This window comes from Pleurodeles waltl, chromosome 1_2, assembly GCF_031143425.1.
Source record: "Pleurodeles waltl isolate 20211129_DDA chromosome 1_2, aPleWal1.hap1.20221129, whole genome shotgun sequence".
NCBI lineage: Eukaryota > Metazoa > Chordata > Amphibia > Caudata > Salamandridae > Pleurodeles > Pleurodeles waltl.
This window is the reverse complement of record NC_090437.1, coordinates 1274323154-1274343027: the sequence shown is the minus strand read 5'-3', so window position 1 is coordinate 1274343027 and position 19874 is coordinate 1274323154. Positions and strand designations below refer to the sequence as shown.

General features: G+C 45.7%; 1 protein-coding gene across 3 annotated transcripts in view; it reads left to right on the top strand.

Annotated features, from left to right (window-relative positions):
* MAVS (mitochondrial antiviral signaling protein) overlaps window positions 1-19874 on the top strand; it is a 154010-nt gene that overhangs the window by 95587 nt on the left and 38549 nt on the right. For 2 of the 3 annotated variants that reach the window (XM_069204771.1, XM_069204763.1), the window contains one exon: window positions 5127-5285. The exons of the other annotated variant lie outside the window; for it this stretch is intronic. In XM_069204771.1, the coding sequence (XP_069060872.1) occupies window positions 5127-5285 (159 nt within the window). The remainder of the gene's footprint in view (window positions 1-5126; window positions 5286-19874) is intronic. 3 annotated transcript variants of the gene reach the window in all.

Below are 19874 nucleotides of genomic sequence, written 5' to 3'. Positions count from 1 at the left end.
ACTGTGCATTGTCCAGACATATTTATGACAATTAAACCCAAGGATTTTGATGGCATAAAGACACAAATGATCATCAATAAAAATGTTTAACATAACAAATATGAGAAAATAAACTGACACACTGCCATAAGATACCAGCATTTGAACCTTCAACGTACTGAGTGAGAGTCGAAGGGCTTTACCATTACACTAGACTTGACTCTGTTCTGCTTCGCATCAAAAGGTAACTATAACATCCCAACCAAACATCTTGCTTGTGTGATGCTTTGAAATCACTCTATGGAGAGAGCATTGCAATAACAGGCAAGGGAACATTATGGGATGCAAGAGAGAGAGAGAAAGTGACAGGACTGTGGGGGGAGCCTCAAAGCCCCGACGGCCCAAGCCAGCTCCCCCCATCTTGCGGGCACCAGTATTGCTCCCGCACGCAGGGAGCTGCTGAAAATAGTAGCTCCCTGCGTGGATGAGCAATGTTTTCATTTTCCCTGCCCGCATGACAGCAGGCAGGGAAAGAGATGAAAACTCTGCTGCTGACAAGCAGGAGCAGTTTTCACACTCACGCTTGCTGAGAGCCATGCAGCCCTCCACACAAATTTTCTTTTTGCCCCAGGCAGGTGGTGCTCCCTGGGACTTTAAACAGTCCTGGGGGGGTGGGGGGAGTCTGTGCAGCCCCCCTCCATTGACTATATAAAGACCTGGGGAGGTGGTGGTCCCCGGGGCTCATTTGAGCCTTGGACGGGAGTCGGCGGGCCCCTCTTCAAAATTACTATTAGGCTTTGGGGAGATGGTGGTCCCCTGGGCTCTAAGGAGCGCTAGGAGGGGGCCCAGTGCGCCCACTCGTTTTCTAATACATATTTGGATGTGTCCTTTTGACCTGACCCACCCAGGGGCTGTATTTTTTAAAACAAGCTCGGGTGCCTGCGCTTGATTTTTTAAAAACAAATGTTGCAGCAGATTCACAAATTCACCACAAATTTGTGGCAAGAAATTAAAAAAATGCTTTTTTGCTTTGGCTGGTTCCTAGGGGGACCCCAGCTTCAAAGCAACTTCCTGGTTGAACTGTTGGCAGCCAATCAGAACTCTGCCTGCCTTTTTCTTCGCCCCGCTTGATAAACCACCCCAAAACTTTCAGCAGTTGGAGTGAGCAGAAAACTGGTTTTGAATATTTCATGAAGATTCGTCAAACAGCACTAAATTTATTAGCAAAACAAAAAAATGCTTTTTGTGTGGAAAGCAGGACCTAACTATACCTACCTACTGGCGCCCGCAGCAAAATCTTCGGGGTGATCCATCAAGTATGGGGTTAGAAACAAGGGGGATCCTAAAATGCTTTTTTTCCCATTCCTTTTCCAGTAAGAACTTTAGACACAGATGCAGCCTAAACTGCTGAACAGATTTACAGCAAATTTGGCAAAAAGGTAAATCCAGAAAGAGTGCTTTTTGTGCTTTGGCGTAAATCCATTCTGTAGTTTTAGAGTAATTCATGAAAAATAAATATCTAAGGACGTGGGTACTCCATGGATCCCAACAGATCTCAAACTGAAATCTGATTAGCTGCCACCACTTCAACCAGGAAGCGGTGGCAGCCATCTTAGGACTCTGGACTCTGTACTGAGTTCTAAAAAATAAAGTAAAAAAAGAGACAAGGGGGCAAGGTAGGAATATCCTGACCCCTAGGGGCCTGGTAGTGGGGACCCAGAGGGACCCTGCTTGGGGCCCAAAAAAAATTTTTCTTTCACATTTTGCTGTGAATTGCAGAGGGTCCACAAATCCATGGCAAAAATATTTACGTCTGTGCGTACTAAAAAAAGAATTCAACTTCACTGAAAAAAACAAAGGTTTCAGGGTCGCTATAGTTAGATTCTGAATTTCCTCACACTAAACCTATAGTTATGGTTAATTCATGTATATAGCTCACGCCCTAAGGTAACTATAACGTGCGCCTTCGCCATGCACAGCTAATTACTCCACATATTACATCACTGATCACACCATCTATGGCATCATTGATATTATTACTGCAACATTTGCAATACAATTATTGATGAGAAAACTGTGCATTGCATGGGTGCAAAGTTTAGTTATTTTATGGCGCGAGTTATAGTTACTTGAAATAACTATCTATAACTGCTGAATTTCTCTGGTTCTGGGCAAGTAAATTCAGAATCTAACTATAAGGTTCCTGTAACACCCACTGTGCATGGCCAAAGGCCTTTTGCAGCGTGGGGTTGGGTTGTTATAGGGGTTGGCTGCAGGCTCTGTGGCCAACCGCTGCTTGTGGCCGTGGTTGGATTTACATATAATAATTAAAATTACTATATGTTAAAAAAACATAGAAATTCACTGAAAAAAAGGTTACAGGGATGTTATAGATAGGAAATAGAATTTTAAAAAACATAGAAATTTGCTTAAAAAACCTAAGGTTACAGTGACGTTATAGTTAGGCTCACATTTTAAATGTACACAACCACAGAAATTCACCTGTTACAGTTAGAGTTATCTCAAGTAACTATAACTTGTGCCCTAAGGTAACTATAACTTGTGCCCTTGCCCTGCAGTGCTAATTACCCCACAAATTACGGTACTCGTGACATCTTTGATAACATCATTGATAATAGAAGCAAATGTAATATTTGCAGTAAAGGTTTTGACAAAAAAACTGTGCGTGACAGGAGTGCGAGTTATAGTTACCTTACGGCATGAGTTATAGTTACAGGTGAATTTCTATGGTTTTGTACGTTTAAAATGTAAGCCTAACTATAACATCCCTGTAACCTTTGTTTTTTTTAGTGAAAGTCTATGTTTTTTTTCATTCTATTTCATAACTGTAACGTCCCTGTAACCTTTGATTTTTTTTAGTGAATATATTTATAACCCAGTTACGGCCCCCACTGCATATGTATCATTAGGATTGTGTTTCCATAGGAAATCCCTTTTTTGTGTTGCTAATAACTTTGGCGCCATTTGCCAAATCTCCACAAAACTTTCCAAAAAAGTGCTACTTCTTGACTAGTTTGTGCATGGAAAGTTTTGGGGTTATTCCTCAGGCGGGGGCTGAGAATTTGTTCATAGGAACTTAAGACACAGATATAGCCCAGACCACTGAACGGAATTACATAAGATTTGGCAGAAAGCTCGATCTTGGTCCAGAAAGAGTGGTGTTTGTGATTTCGTAAATCTATTTAGTAGTTCTTTAGCAATTAATGCTCAAATAAATTGTATAGTTAGGGATGAAGAGCCTCTGCGGATATCACAGATCTCGAGCTAAGATCTAATTGGCTGCCACCATATCAACCAGAAAGTGGAAGTGGTGGCAGCCATCTTAGGACTCGGGACTCATTCTGGGACCAAGTAATTAAATAGAGGGAGGGGGTGCACTGCATCCCTACCCAAACCTAATTAAGCACTGAGGGGCCCATCCCCCGGGTCCGAAATGAAAATAAAAAGAGTGGAGGCCGTGCCTTCAAAGGCCCCTAGGATGCCATTCCCAGGGCTGTCTCAGTAATGGTATCCTCAGGAGCCCATTCGTGGAACACAGTAGTTTCCCTGCGTGCACTACAGTTGGCAGGGAAACAAATGTTTGCTCCCGTCTGACTGGAGAATTTTTAAATGTCCCACCAAACGGACAGCTGGCAGGAGATTTAAAGATGCTTTAGCTGGCTGGGAGCAGACGTACGTTCTGTTTCCCTGAACGGAGGAGTGCGGGCATGGAAACAGAACACCTATTGCTCCCCTCTAGAGGGAGCATGCAAAGATAGCTACTCTCTCCAAGCGGGAGCAATGCCAAGTCTTGCACCATTTGGTGAGGTGACTGGGGCCGGAAGGCCCTGGTGCTCCTTCCGCGTCCCCCCAATGTGGTACAAAGTGATACTTGGTGGGTGCCCTGGGTAGGCACCTTGACTCCTACCTATAATGTAAAGGTGCCTTGTGGAATGGGTCTCCAGGACCAAAATAGGCTTTGTGAGTGGGTGAACGCAGACAGTAGGGTGCCCAGGGCCTAATAAGGCTTTGGGAGTGGGGCTGTGTGGATCCCTTCCCTTTTATTATACTTGAGCCCTATGGATGGGGTTTCTGGGCCATGAGGCCTAATGAGACTGAGGGAGGGGTGGGCGTGGACCCTTCATTTTTTAATTGAATGTGGTCCTGGGGATTTGGTTTTAGTTCCTAATGAGGCTCAGGGAGAGGAGCTGTGTGGCCCCCTCCCCTTTTTATTGAATTCAGCCCCAGGGATAGGGTCCCCAGGGCCTAAGGCTCCTGGAGCGGGGTCACGCACCCTTCTCCCCTTTGTAGTGGAACTCCGCTTTGGGTCCTCAAGGCCTATAAAGGCTTGGGGAGTTTCCCCCCTCTCCAAAAATAATGTCTTGTACCACCTACCCCGGGCCCACCCTGGGTTTTATTTAATAGTAGCACAGAAGCCTGTGCTTTTTGGGTGGGGGGAACTTTGCCACGGATTCGCTGATCCTCCTCAACAAAAATGTTGTTAGCCACAGGCAGGGCCTTCTGCCCCTCCCCCCCTAACCAGGACTACATGGGCAGGGTATTGCTGCCCTGCCCCCTTATGTTTTTTTGCAACCTTTTGTAAAGGCTTCACTGAGCCACAAGTCCTAAGATGGCTGCAGCCACTTCTTTGTTGTTATGGTGACAGCCAATCCGATCTCAGCATGAGATCAGTCAGGTCTGTGGGTCCAGGATAGAGCTGAGGTAGAAGAACTTTTTAAAAAAAGTTTTGTGATGAGTCGTCAAACGGCGCCAAAGTTATTAGCAAACCAAAAAATACTTTTCCTATGGAAACACAATCCTGACTATAATTATCCAATGGCAATCACACACACACACACATCTCTAATATAATATGTCACTTCACTAGTTTTATGACGTTGCCAAAGTGAGCAAAGTTTTATGATAAACCAGTGTTGATAAGTTTACCCACCTTTATCCTTTTCTCATGGCCAAAAAGCAAGCCATGCTAATCGGTGATCTGTATAGGAGTTTCATGGCACTATTAAACACATATTTAATTGATATGGCAAGTTTGAGAAAGTGTTGTTGTTGTGTGTTTAGTGTCCAGCAGGAGTGAGTACGAATATGGAGACTAATGTAACATTATTTTTTGTTACTTTTTTAAGGCTGCAATGGGATTTGCACCCCAGTGGGCATCTGCCTATGCTGAAGCTTGTCCAGAAGTGAAGGCAGTTGTGCCTAGTTTAACTCCTCGAAACCCAAAGAAGGGAGGCTTTGAAAGCAGGTTATCACAGAATACCCCATTAGATCGCTACAAGAATGAGGTATGTTTCTGATAGCCATTAGCGCATTGTCTCTTGTAAAGTATTTAACTCACCATTAAAAAAACAGAACACTAAACGTGGTGATAATCTTCATATATTTATCAGTATACTTTTCAAGCATAGCCCTATTGTTATTGTCTTTATGTATTCTCCAAATGTTTTTGTAAACTGATGCTGTACACATAATAGCAGCATGTAGGTTTTCTGTACTTTTACTTGGGAGCAGTATGGCAGGTGGAAACATAAGCTTTGGGTTAGAGTGGAAGATGGTAGAGAATAGTAGTTCAGCAAAAGTTGGTGTCAACTTATGACATTGTGTATGGTGTCTTTTACCCACTCAGAGGTGGTTAGTCCATTTAGGTTCTGCTCAGCACCTGGGGTCATGCATAACTGCCTGATGAATGGCGCCGTGCTTGCAGGCAGTCCATTTGTGCTGGGTTGCTTTCAGTGGTCTGCATGGGTGTGGAATTTAATAAAATATCTACTTGTCCATGGGACAGGTTACTTCTTAAATCTACTTGTCCTGTAGAAAAAAAAAAAACTTGTCCCTTTGGTTCCATGTAGTGCGGTGACAAATTATGGCAGCAATCTCAATATGTAAGAGCTCTGATAATATCCTCTCTGATTATGCCAGGGCTACTACTATAGTATGGGTTGAATACTTGCAATATCAGTCCCTACTATAGCAATTTCTTTATTTTGCCACATTTCTGCAGATATACATACTGGGGCTGGAGGAAGCAGTAAGCAATAGTTCCAGGGCGGGATAGCCTTTGAGTCTGCAACCCTACTAACTTGCTTGTTTTAAGGATTTTCACCAGCTCTTCTCTAATCTTTTCCCATAATGAGAAAGGTTGGAAATTTACTCCTGACAATGGCAGAAGTAGAAGTTTTTCAAGGGTTGGGAAAAAAGTGGTTGGAGGGAAAGTGAACTTGTAAATGCTCAATAGGTTTTCACATGAGTAAATCTACACATGCATATTTCCTTGTGCTAAAATACAGTTCACAAATATTTTCTAGGAGTACAATTTCCCGGTCTACTTCTGTAAGTTATTGTGAATTCATGCACGTCACTAATTCAAAGACATATACCATGGGTGCACTTTTGTAACTGTCTTTAAGAATTTGGGGCCAGGTGTAGGTAAGTATAATTTTGCGACTTGCAATTTGCGAGTCACAGCGATTCGCAAATTGCAACTCGCAAAACTAAATGCAGAAAGGTGTCTCAGACACCTTCTGCGACTCACTATGGGGTCGCAAAGACCCACCTCATTAATAATAATGAGGTGGGTCGCAGTTTGCGACCCCATAGCGAGTCCATGCACTCACAGGGATGGTGGCCTGCTGGAGACAGCAGACCTCCATGTCTGTGACTGCTTTTTTAATAAAGCAGTTTTTTTTTCTTTTTGCAGCCCGTTTTCCTTAAAGGAAAAAACTTCCGAAACCATAGGACCACTGCCTGCTCTGAAAAAACATTTTTGTCGACATTCACAAAGGGGAAGGGGTCCCATGGGGACCCCTTCCGTTTTGCGAATGTGTTACCACCCACTTCAAGTGGATGGAAACTGCGAGTTGGTTTGCGACCGCATTCGCGGTCACAAAGCAACTCAGCATGGCGATGCGGTCGCAAATAGTAAGGGAACACCCCTTCCTATTTGCGAGTTGCAGCCTCAAATTGCGAGTCGGTACCGACTCGCAATTTGAGGTTGTGCATCGTGTTAGGCCTTTTGCACGCCGCAAACTGCGATTTTCGCAGTTTGCGACGTGCAAAAGGCTACCTACATCTGGCCCTTGGTCCCTAATTAGGTCTGGCCTCAACAAAGATTTTTGTTTTGATTAAACTTCTCTTTTTCTCTCTATCTATTGGCTGGCTTTACTGTGAGTGATCGCATTCTGCTCTTCCACAAAGAGCATATTGGCACACAAAGTAGTTTTGTTTAGTGCCAGGAACTACTGTGGCAATCAGTGGCATAATGAAACTGGAGGGGGCCCTCCTCCAAAGAACATGGAGGCTCCCCCGCCCAGACTCACTCAGGGCAGGTGCTGTGCTGAGGGGGCCCCTTGGAGGAAGGCTGCCGGGTCTTTGTTACACCACTTGTGGCAATGTGTCCTTTTTGAGACCAAAAACCTTTTTTCTCTTTTTGCCAGTGTTTGTTACAATGGTGAGAGCCTGGCAGCCCCCACAACAATAAAGTGTTACAAAAGCAATGCCAAAAAAAGACACGAACTGATGAACCCAAAAGACTCACAAAAACCGTTGGATTAGTTGGCTTTGCCAGTGCTTGTTTATTTTCATGCTTCCCATAATCTTGTTGAAAATGGTTACACTGATTTTCTATTGTCTTTCTAGTGTGACATGAATTACTCCACTCACACTGTTGTATGAAACATATAAAAACTGAATTAAACTAATACAACCATTCAGAAATAAAAATCAAAAGTAATACCCAGTGTCAAACATTTAAAATACAACACAGTCCGTGCTTCAGTACTGTATGTAAAAAAAACAGTATTCCACCTTATCATTAATTCCCTGTGGTTGCATAGTATCCAGTTTTTTTATCCAGTAGAATTCATTTTGCAAAAGTCTTTTATGATTATCAACCCCCAGCTTAGATGTCATTACTTCCAATATTTGAAATCACAATTGTGATATGTTATGTCCTGCGTCAAGCCAATATGTGGTCACTCTTGAGTTAATAATCTTATTGTGGATATTGCTTTTATGCTCTGAAATGCAAGTTCTGATTTTTCTTTCTGACTTTCCCACAAATATCATGCCACATGGGTTCTTTAAGACCTATACCAAATCCTTAGCATTGCAGTCAGCAAAATGTTTTAGTTTGATGATATTATCATTCCTAGGATGTGTAACAGTGTTCCCCATGATCACATTGTCACAATGGACACAATTGAAGCATTTCTGGGTGCCCTGATGAGATTGCTCCTGATCATGAGTGTCGGAGGACAGATTTCTTTGATGGTTTTAGATATACTGTGTGCAAATTATGGTCGCTGAGCAAATAATCCTTTGAAATCTGGTTCGTCTACAGGATTTTCCAATATTTCTGGGTGATGTTTTTCATAGCTTGTGGCTTAGTACAATATTTCAAAATGACGACAAACCTTTTATAATCCGTTTCACAGTCTTCTCAAGTATGTTCTCTCTTTTTAATGTTTTCACCCATCACATAGATTTGTCAAAGACTGTTTTAGGATAACCCCTGTTAAGGTAGCTGGATTGATATGATCCAGGTGCCATTTTCAAATCTTCTTGATGTGAAACAACCCTTTTAAGCCTGATGTTTTGAGAAAATGTCAAATGCTGTTTATCAAAAAAAGTATATTGGAATGATTAGACACGTCAAAAAAGGACCTAATGAGACTCCTAGAGCTTTATACTATAGAGTTCAGGACATGACAGATAGGTGGTTGAAACCGAAACCGTATTAAGGAAGAAATGTTAGAAAAAGTTTATCTTTAGCTATTTTTATCCTTATTACATCCTCCAGTGCAAAAATGGGTAAAACAACACAGTCAGTTTACCTTGGAAACTTTGGTGGAAATAGCTGGCACCTACAACTGATCCCAGGAAGCCAGAGGAGTTTGAGAAGAGGGGGGCTCTGGAGGACGGGGTCTGGCTGTGAAAATCCCTTGAAACTTATATGGCCGAGAAGGCCTGACGCTGTTCCCCTAGTCCCAGGAATGGGCCAGATACACATTACCCCTGGCCCTAAATGCTTTAATTGTGGGGTAATGGGCCATGCAGCTCGATTCTGCATTCAGAAAGTAGAACTATTTGAGTTTGGACTATCTAAACCCATATTGTATGCTAACCCTGACCCTCAAGGACCCTACCCTTGCCTCCTGAAAGTGAATGGAAGCCTGGTGTCTGCTCTTTTACAAACAGGATGTCGACAGAGCGTGATGAGACCACAGCTCCTCCATGGAGAAACTCCTGAACAAACATGGGTAGTGGCTATCCAATGTGTTCATGGAGACAAAAAGTTATTTCCAGTGGTGAAGGTGGATATATAACACAAAGGAGAGAAACCAGTACCTCTTTGGATAGGTTTGATCCCAAAGGTACCTGACCCCCTCATTGTAGGGACAGACTATCTCAAACTAGCTCATAAATTCTTGGACAGAGGGAAACTCTTGGTGGGAGGGAGTCCTTTTTACCGGAGTAGAAGATGGCAAATGACCCTCCAAACCTAGAAAAATCAAGAAACAGAGATGCGTGGGAAAAACATGGAGTTAGATAACCATACCTGCTTACAAAGAGGAGAGAATTTGGTAGAGACTTCTAGCTGCAGATTCCTTGCCTTTGAACTCTCCCCAGGTGTCAGACAGGATATGGAAGATTTTTGTGAGCAGTACACCTGCGCGCCGATCGGCTCTGTGTCCGTCGTCCGTGCTGGAAATGACATTGCGGTTCCTCTATAGGTGCCACCCAGGTGCGTCTATGTCAGTTATTGTCTTTCCATGCCAACCAGTGTTGATCTGAAGAAAGCTATTCCTCAGTCATTTTTTGACTGAATTTTTTTTTACTTTTGTCAAACTATTTTTTCAGAATTTCTCCTGGTGTGTCAAGGGATGCCTTCTGGGAAGACAGGTTTCAAGCCTTGCGGATTCTGCATCCTGCAATGTCCTTGACAGACCAGCACCTCGTGTGTTTGTAGGGTGACCATGACACAAAGTTATGCTCTCAGTGCCAGGCCATGCATCCGAAGGTTCTGAGGGAGCGGTCCCTAAAGCTGATGGCTGCCTAGCATGAAACTCTGTGCAGGTCGAGGTCTCAGACGAGAGGAAGGTCCTTGGGCCAGTCACAGAGTCTGAAGTCATTGTCTTGCCTTTTGAAGTCCTCAGGGTGATAGGGTAAGTGGAGACATAAAAAGAAAACTAAGAAGTCGAGGCGGTCTTCGTCTTCTCTTCGTCCATCAGCTGATGTGACGAGGGAGAGTCGTCATTCTAGGCCTCATTCTGCAGATCCGACTCTGCGCCTCCCAGAGTTTCTAGAAGCCAGAGCAATCCCTGCCCAATTTAAAGAGTTCTTTGAGGCTATGCGCCTCATTTTTGGGCAGTCCAAACCTGCAGGAGCGCCTTCAGGCCCCATGGGCTTGGAATGGGCCCCTTCTGGTTCAGCGGCTGCAGCCTGGGCACCGAGGGGCTCCCTGGGATCCAATCCTGGATCCAGACTGGTGCCAGCTGTATCACCTTGACCTTCCCTGATGCAGGTTCCGATGCTCATGGTGCCCACTGGAGGTGCCGTCCCCATTGTAAACTCCTCCTCTGACATGGAGTCAGATCGGTGTCGCCTGACCCCAACTCCAGTGCCGGCAGGAGCTTTGTATCCTTGATAGGATCCTGAGCCCTGTTTCTCCGGGGTAGGCCTAGGGGTCGCTGAATCCTTTAGAATACCAGCCCTATGAAAATAAAATGGAGTGGTGTGAGGACTTTGGTGAAGCCTTTGGACTGGACACATCTCTGAAAACTGGCTTGCTTTCTTCCCCTATCGTGGCTACAGAAGAGGGAGCTTGTTATGCAATAGTGGTGAGGAGGGTGGCTGATGTCCTGAGCTTTCAGCTACCTTTGGTGGGTGTCGAAACTAATCTCTTGACAGAGATGCTGCAGCTGGGAGCTTTCACCTCAAATCCCCTGCTTCCGTTCAGTGATGCCCTCACTGACATCCTACTGGGTACTTGGTCTAAACCCGGCACAGGGGCTCATGTGAACAGGATGATTGCCTGCCGCCATTGCCCCGCACTTGAGGACCCAAGTTTACTGACGTAAAACCCCACCCCTGAGAGCTTGGTGGTTCAAGCCTCTACCTCCATGAAGGGCATTGCCTTCAGCTCCCCCAGATAGGGAATGTCAAAGGTTGGATTAATTTGGGAAGGTGTTTTCCTCCTCCAGCCTTGCATTGCAGTCAGTGAACACTGCATGCCTTTTGGCCCGTTATTCCCACACGCTGTGGGAAATGGTTGTGCAAGTGCTACCACAGGCCCCAGAGGAGGTCCGAGCTGTACTCTCTCAGGCTGTTACTGATGGAAGAGATGCAGCAAAGTCCACAATTTGTTGCGGACTTGACAGAACTGACTCACTAGGGAGAGCAGTTTCCACGACAGCGACCCTGAAGCGAAATGCCTGGCTGAGGACGTCTGGTTTTTCAGGGATGTCCAGGCTTCTTTGATGGACATGCCCTTTAATAACCGATGGCACCTGTCTCTTCAGAGACAAGACAGACTCTGAGCTAGAGCGCTCTCATGCTACAGCCAGGTCCTTGGGCCTTTTGGTAGCTCCTCATCCCCCAGTCTGCTTTTCACCCTTTTCGTGGGTATGGAAGGGGTTACCAATTACCAGCCAGCTTCTGTGCTGCACATGCTGCCCAGCCTTTGCATGGCGGAAGGTGTGGAATCCACCAACCTTATAGGACAGGTGGCCAGCATTCTGGTGAGTCTGCCACCCTTCTCTGCAGTAGTCTCTAAACCCTCCTAGTTTGCCACCCCCTCCAACCGTGGGCCAGTTGCACCGGGATTTGCTATCACCTGCCTCACTGGCAAGCCATTACGTCAGATAGATGGGTTTTGCAGATAGTCCGAAGGGGCAAATCCCTTCCCTTCAAAAATATCCCTCCAATCCATGCCACCATCTTACGATCAGATGGCGGAGGATCATTTGCCCCTTCTCCATGAGGAAATTGTGAATATCTTGGCCAAGGGAGCCACACAAAGGGTTCCAGTGCCAAAAGTAAGCTGTGGTTGCTATTCCAGCTACTTTCTGGTCCCCAGAAAAGACAACAGCCTTCGCTCTATCCTATACCTACAAGCCCTCAATCTCTTCTTCAATAAGGAGAAGCTCAGAAGGCTCACGTTGGCTCAGATTTTATCTTCCCTGGAGCCAGAAGACTGGATGGTAGCGTTGGACTTGCAGGGCGCTTATTTTCACATCCCCGTCCTGCATGCCAACAGACAGTACTTCCAGGTCATGGTAGACCACAAGCACTTTAAATTCACTGTGCTCCCTTACTAGCGCCCCTCGGGTGTTTACCAAGGTGATGGTGGTGGTTGTAGCTCATCTGCAGACATCAGGGGTATCAGTCTTTCCCTATCTTGGCAACTCGCTGTTGAAGGTGAGCTCGCCCCAGGCTGTCATCTCCCACCTCCAGAGTACGACACACCTCCTGCATTCTCTAGGCTTCACTATAAACGTGCCGAAGTCACACCTGACTTCCTTTCAGATGCTCCCTTTCATCTGAGCTGTTCTGGACACAGTGCAGTTTCGAATTTGTCCTCCTGAGCGGCGAGTCCAGGATACTGATGGTTCAGCCTCCATCTTGGATTTTGGTGAGAATGACTCTGAGGCCCCATGGCCTCCTGCATCATGCTGATGGCACATGCCAAATGCCACATGAAGGCTCTGCAGTGGGACCAGACGTTCCAGTGGGATAGCATCAAGGGAATCTCTCCGACATGGTCCAGATCTCAGAGTGAACTGTGAAAGATCTGCAGTGATGGTTAACAAACCACGATTGGGCCAGAGGCAGATCCCTCTCCCTCCCTGTTACCCAACCAAATCTGACAGTAGTGAGAGATGCGTCACTCCTGGAAGGTGGCAGCCATCTGGGAGAGGTGGAGATCAGAGTAATCTGGTCTCCGGCAGAAGCAGGACTCCACATCAACATTCTGGAACTCTGTGCAATCCAACTGTAATTGAAAGCCTTTCTTCCCTCTGTCTAGGGAAAGATGGTGCAGGAGTTCATGCACAACACCACCACCATGGGATACTGCAGCAGGCAGGGAGAGGTGTGGTCGTTGACACTTTGTCCGGAGGCTCTGCGCCTTTGGTCGTGGCTGGAACAGCAGGGCATATCCCTGATGGTTCATCATCTGGCGGATCCTCTGAACGTCAGAGTGGACAAACTCAGCTGAAAATGCCGGAAATGCCGCCAGATCACAAATTATGTCTCCATCTGGAGGTTACACAAGGTCTCTTTCAGCAATGGGAAGAGCCTTGGTTAGATCTGTTCCCCTTCCATGAGAACACACAATGTCAGCGGTTTTGCACTTTGGAGTTTCCAAGGCAGCAATCGCTCAGAGACGCTTTTCATTTCAAGTGGAATTTAGGCCTTGTGTATGCCTTTCTGCCCATACCACTCCTGCCCAGAGTTATTAAGAAGATCCGGAATGATCAGGCCCAAATGATCCTTGCGGCTCCAGACTGGGTACGGAGAGTCTGGTATCCCAAGCTGCTGAGCATTTCCATCAATCCTCCAATCAGACTGCTCTTTCAAAAGCATCTTCTATCGCAGCATCAGGGGAGGGTTCTTCACTCAAACCTGTACACTCTCCACCTCCTTGCGTGGAGATTGAATGGCAGCAGTTTACAGATTTTGACCTTCCTCCCAAAGTCTCTAACATAATCTTGTCAGCCAGGCATCCTTTTACCAAAACAGTCATCAGAAGAAATTTGTGGCATGGTGCACAAATAAGTTTGTTGACCCCCTTTCTGGCCCTCTTTCTGATGTCCTATTGTTCATTCTTTCCCTTACCCAGCAGGGCTCTGCTTTGGGCACTCTTAAAGGATATTTGTCTGCTATTTCTTCTTTATTGTCATTGCCTGATCAACCTTCCTTGTTTAAGTCTCCTATTGTACATAGGTTCCTCAAAGGTCTTACTCATCTCTTCCCTCCTTCCCCATTCATTGCGCCCCAATGGGATCTGAATTTGGTTCTGATTTTTTTTAAGTGCACTCCCTTTGAGCCCCTCCACTATTGTCCTCTCAGGCTTCTCACTTTGAAAACAGCCTTCCCTGCAGCAATTGCATCTGCCCGCAGAGTGAATGAGCTGCAGGCCTTATCCTCTAAACCACCCTACCTTTCTGTCTATCCTTTTTGCTATAGGGCCTCTTTTCTGCCAAAAGTGGTCACGACTTTTCATGTAGGCCAATCCTTCACCTTGCCTACTATTTACGCACCCCCACATCCTTCTAAGGGACCCAAAAAGAGCATTGGTGTTGTACCTTGATCATACAAAAGAGTTACAGGTGGATGACCAACTCTTTGTAGGGTATGTGGGTGCGAAGAAAAGTCGGGCAGTGCAAAAGTGGACCATCTCCAGATGGGTCATACTCTGCATTAAGATCTGCTACGCACTGACCAAAAAAGTAATCTCCTGAGGATTTTTGTGCTCATTCTACCCAAGCTAAAGCTGTGACCGCAGTGTTAGCATGCGGACTTCCGGTCCTGGACATCTGTCTAGTGGCAACGTGGGCATCTCTGCACACATTTACTAAACACTACTACTACCCTGTCAGTCAGGTCCGTAGGGATGGGCAATTTGCCCGTTCGGTCCTTCCGATCTTTCTTGTTTGAAATTCGTTCGCAGACCCACCTCCGTGGGTGGTATTGCTTGGGTATCTATTCAAAGGTAAGAAAGCTGCAGCTAGAATTCTGTATCAGGTGGACAAGTTACTTACCTTAGGTTACGTCTTTTCTGGTAGAGCCTATATCTAGCTGCAGATTCCTTACCGACCCACCCATCCTCCCCGCTCTGCAACCAGATTTCAAGGGGCAGGGACTCCCCTTTCAGGGCCTTAGTTTGACACACCTGCAGTCAGTGTTCTTCATGGCTGTGCACTTCTGGAGGGGAACGCCGTAAAAAGAAACTGACATCAGCATGCCTGGGTGGTGCCTATACAGGAAACGCAATGTCATTTCCGGAACAGACGCAGCCGGAAACAGACCCAGAGCAAATTTACACCATCTACCAGTGTGTAGGGGTACTGCTTGCAAAAATCTTCTGGATCCAGTGGTGAATATTCAAAGGTAAGAAATCTGCAGCTAGATATAAGGCCTCATTACGACCCTTGTGGCTGGTGGTAAACTGGCGGTAACACCGCCAACAGGCTGGAGGTGTTCCGCCAGCTATTACGACCGTGGTGCAATAGCCACGGCCATACCGCCGGCCCCTCCACTATACCGCCAGGCTTCCGCCTGGTGGTCATAATCCCCAACCGTCAGCCTGGCCACGGCGGTAAACACCGCCATGGAAAGGCTGGCGGTAAGGGGGACTTGGGGTGCCCCTAAGGGCCCCTGCACTGCCCATGCACTTGGCATGGGCAGTGCAGGGTCCCCAGGCATAGCCCCATCACACATTTCACTGCCCGAATTTCAGGCAGTGAAATGCGCGACGGGTGCTACTGCACCCGCTGCACATCAACATTGCCTCCAGCTCTATTACGAGCCGGCAGCAATGTTGATGTGACTTTTCTGCTGGACCAGCGGAAAAGTCGAAATAGGGAGCCAGAAATACTGCCAGCACTGGCGGTATTCTGGCGCCTGCTGCCTCGGCGGCCTTCTGAGAAGACCGCCGAGTTTGTAATGAGGTTGTAATGAGGGCCATAGTCTTTAGCAGATGAGGCATTACCCAAGGTAAGTAACTTTTCCATCTGGGAGTCAGATAGGAGCTTTAAAGCTGCACAGAGGGAAGACCCTCACTTCCATGAGGACTGAAATAGAGACAAAGAGAAGGAAGACCTCCAAGCTGTAGGTCCACAGTTTTTCAAGCGGGAAGGATTGTTATATCGAAGGGTGGGGAAGAGACAACCCACACAGCTGTTTGTTCCAGAGCCCTTTGGAAATTAAGAGCCTGATTTAGAGTTTGGCAGAGGGGGTTGGTCTGTCACAAATGTGACGGATATCCCGTCTGCCTTTTCACAATCCTATTATAGCCTACGGGAATCGTAATACAGCAGACAGGATATCTGTCTCGTTTGTGATGGAGTAACCCATCCGCCAAACTCTAATTCAGTCTTATTCCTAGCTCACAGTCATTTGTTAGGGTTGCATTTCGGACCAGAAAAGACCAAGAAGGCTATCTCAGAGAAGTTTTATTGGTCTGGGATTTATGGACAGATAAAAAGGTTTTGCAGAGAGTGTGTTATTTGCCAGAAAAATAGCAAGTAATGCCCTCCAAGGGTTCCTTTGCACCCGCTTCCTATTATAGGTATACCCTTCTCCAGGGTAGAAATGGATATTATAGAGACTCTTATTCCATCTTAAAGTGGTTATCAGTTTGTCTAGTCATGGTAGACTATGCAACCCGATATACTGAAGCAGTCCCACTTCGACAACCCACACCACCCAAATAGCCAGAGGCATGATAGAGACATTTTTGAGAGTAGGGTTCTTCAGAAGATACTTACTAATCAGGGGAGTCCCTTCACCTCTAAGCTTATGATACAGGTATGATAAGGTATGCGAACAATTGGAGATACACCTAAACAAAATGGCTGCTTACCATCCCCAAACTGATGGGCTAGTCAAACGATATAGTGCCAGCTTGAAAAATAATCTTTAAAGAAAACCCTAGAGTTAGAAACCAGAAATTGGAGCAGATGGCCTTTTCCACCATGCAAAGAACAGAGTAGCACCGGGGTTTCTCCTTTTGAATTGTTCTTTGGAAAGAAACTCCATACATTACTAGACATGGCTCTGGACTTCTGAGAAAAAGAGAAAGAGGGGTTCAAACCTCTTCAATACTTCAGTAACTTGAAACATGACTAAATGAAATGCAAGAAGTAATCAAAATAAATTGAGAACAATGTTGGCATACTCGGATCGAACAGTATGATAAAAAAGCCAAACTCTGAACTTTTGTGGTGGAATATTATGTGCTTCTATTATTGTCTTCCTCTGACCACATGATGTTGAGCCAATGACAGGGCCCCTTCAGGATTATAGAACAAGTGACCCTGGTAACCTAGAAAACAGCGATTAATACTGTAAAGAAAGACTGTCAGGTTTACCATTTATTCTGGGAAGCAGGTAGAGTTATGCCCAGGTGTTTTCCCACAACTCTCTGGTGTACACAAATAATCCAGCCTTCTGTGGTCACGGAACCACGAAACAAATGCGACTCAAACCCTATAGAGTACCCAAAGCCCGGCGTAACACTATGGAAGAGGTATTACAGAAGATGCTACAAATGGGAGTAACTGAACCTTCTGTGAGCCAATGGAATTTGCCTATAATATTGGTCCCAAAGCCCAATGCCACTATCTGGTTCTGCGTAGACTTTTGAGAAGTCAATAAGATCTCATAGTTTGATACCTTCCCGTTTCCATGTATCGACAAGATGATGCAAGGCAAGGTTAAGCCCAATATATTAGTACTTTGTATTTATGTAAAGGATACTGGCAAATGCCTCTGAAACCAAGAGATAAGGAGAAAACAGCCTTTTCCACCCAGGTTGGCTTACCCTTTGGGTTATGCGGAGCACCGACCACTTTCCAAAGGATGGTGAACACTACACTGAGGCACCATTGAGTCTATGCAGTCTTTCATGGAGGTATCATATGGTACATCTACATGCTGTCTTACAAGCCTTACGACAAGTTGGGCTGAGGATTAACCCTACCAAGAGACATGTAGCTGCTAAACAAGTGAGATATTTGGGTTACTTGGTGGGAAAAGGACTGATTCAATCCCAAGCAGAGAAAGTGTCAGCCATCCAACAGGTTTCCTTTCCAAAAACAGAAAAAGCTTTGCAAGCATTTCTAATATTGGTGGGATCTGAGATTTTCCTACTGGACTGCCCCATTGACCGACCTGTTGGAAAACAACGAGCAACTGACAAGGAATTAAAAAATCAGTCACTCAGTGTGTTGAAAGCTTCTAAAACGCTACTGAACATCCTAACCTCAGAGTCCGTTCTACGTACCCCTGACTATCCAAAGAGATTTATCATACAAACCGATGCTTCAGGGATGGGGTTGGAAGTGTGCTCTCCCAGGAGAATGGAGGGTCGAAAAACCTGTAATTTACATCAGCTGTAAGTTCTTCCATAGAGAACGCAGCTATGCCATAGTTGAGAAAGAGGGACTGGTAGTCAAATGGGTTATTGAGGCTCTCCGATATTATCTAAACGGTCGGTAGTTTGATCTACATACAGACCACGCCCCATAAAAATGTATAACATTACAAAAGAGGCCCAGCTAAAAGAACTACAACAAGATAGATAAGAAAAAGGATTTTCCTGTTATAAAAAATTCCCTCACCCTCCAGGTTTACCCCTTGGTGGCATGCTTCATCATTGGGTTTCTTCCCGTTCCGCTACAGAGCAGGGCGTGCTACAACCTACAGGATATGAGGGAGCAATGATGTAGTCTTGTCAATGTGAATCACAGAAGGGATAGCAGTGGTGGGGTCTTGGGTGAGTAAAAACACAAAGGCAAAAGCAATATGTACATCAGCACCACTGGTAGTGACAAAAGCTAAATGAAAAAAAGTAAGGATGTTGAAAAATAAGAGAAGGAAGGAAAGAGACCAAAACAGCATCTTTGGCCTGGTTGTACATATAACCACCCACCATCACGTTCGCCTCACATCGATGGGGAGTGACCTGCATCCCCAGGACTCAAAGTAAAGGACTATCCAAGATCAAGAAACACTTCCTTCTCCATCAAGGAAGGTGCCAGAAACCCTTTCTAATACCTCAGGTTTATCATTCAGTGTGTAAGTAGTCCATTTGGGGAGTACCACTCTCTGCAATTCGATGATTGATTGATCAAGGACTAGCAGGGTGCCTCCAATAGCACAGTGTGCATGTTTTAGACGTTGCTAATGATGTGGCGAGCCAACGCTGACTGTGGGAATCTGAGTCAGTCAAGTCAGAGGTGTTGTGTAGGATTGCAATGTGGGCAGACGGAGGAAAGATGCTTATGTGTTGCAGCTGAGATGCAACCAGACTGATTCCACTATGGTTTCAGATCAGGGTATGGCCATAGTACATGAAGCAAGTCACAGGGATCCTCATCGCACCTCCAACAGCAGGCACAGTGGAGTAGTTGGCTCCATTCTAAATGAGTGAAGCCAAGGGTGGGGCCAGAGTGTACATACTTTATAAGGACTCTATAAAGGCCAGAAACCATTCCTTTGTACTGGCTCCAAACCCGTAGATACTGAAGAACGGGTGTCTTTGTTAGGGCCACCAGTAAGAAATCCAATGGAGTGTGGAGACAGTGAGTCATTTGGTGGTACTTCTAGCCATCAGTTTGGAGGAGGCCAAACTTCTCCTGAAGAATGGGGAAGGATTTGAAGCTGCTTCCACTGAGCATCTGATCAATAGAAAGGTAAATATGCGATACGCAGGCACTTTCTAGTGCAGGAATGGTGAAACTCCCAACAGTCTGTACAGAGTGCCACGTTGAGGTGGTTGCATTAAGGATCGGGTTTCCAGCAATGAATGGATGCTGTCTTGCAAGGTAAAAGGGCAGGAGCACATTGCAGCCTCTACAAAAGATGACATTCAACCTGCAGTCATGTCAGGGCAACTTTAGGAGCACACAGACAAGAGGAAAGTTGCAATAAGTGAAATGTGAAGCTGTACGATGTCATATGAGGTAAGTGAAGGCCCTCTGCTGTGGTTTCCACCCACAGTCTGGCTGCCTGCATCTGTGTCTTACAGCCTCTCAATGTATATGACCTGATGTATGCCTATATTCCCTTAAGAAGTGGCTTGAGAGCCCACAGTGGTAGGGACATAATTGCCATGGTCTGGACTTTACCCCACAGAGACAGATTCAGAT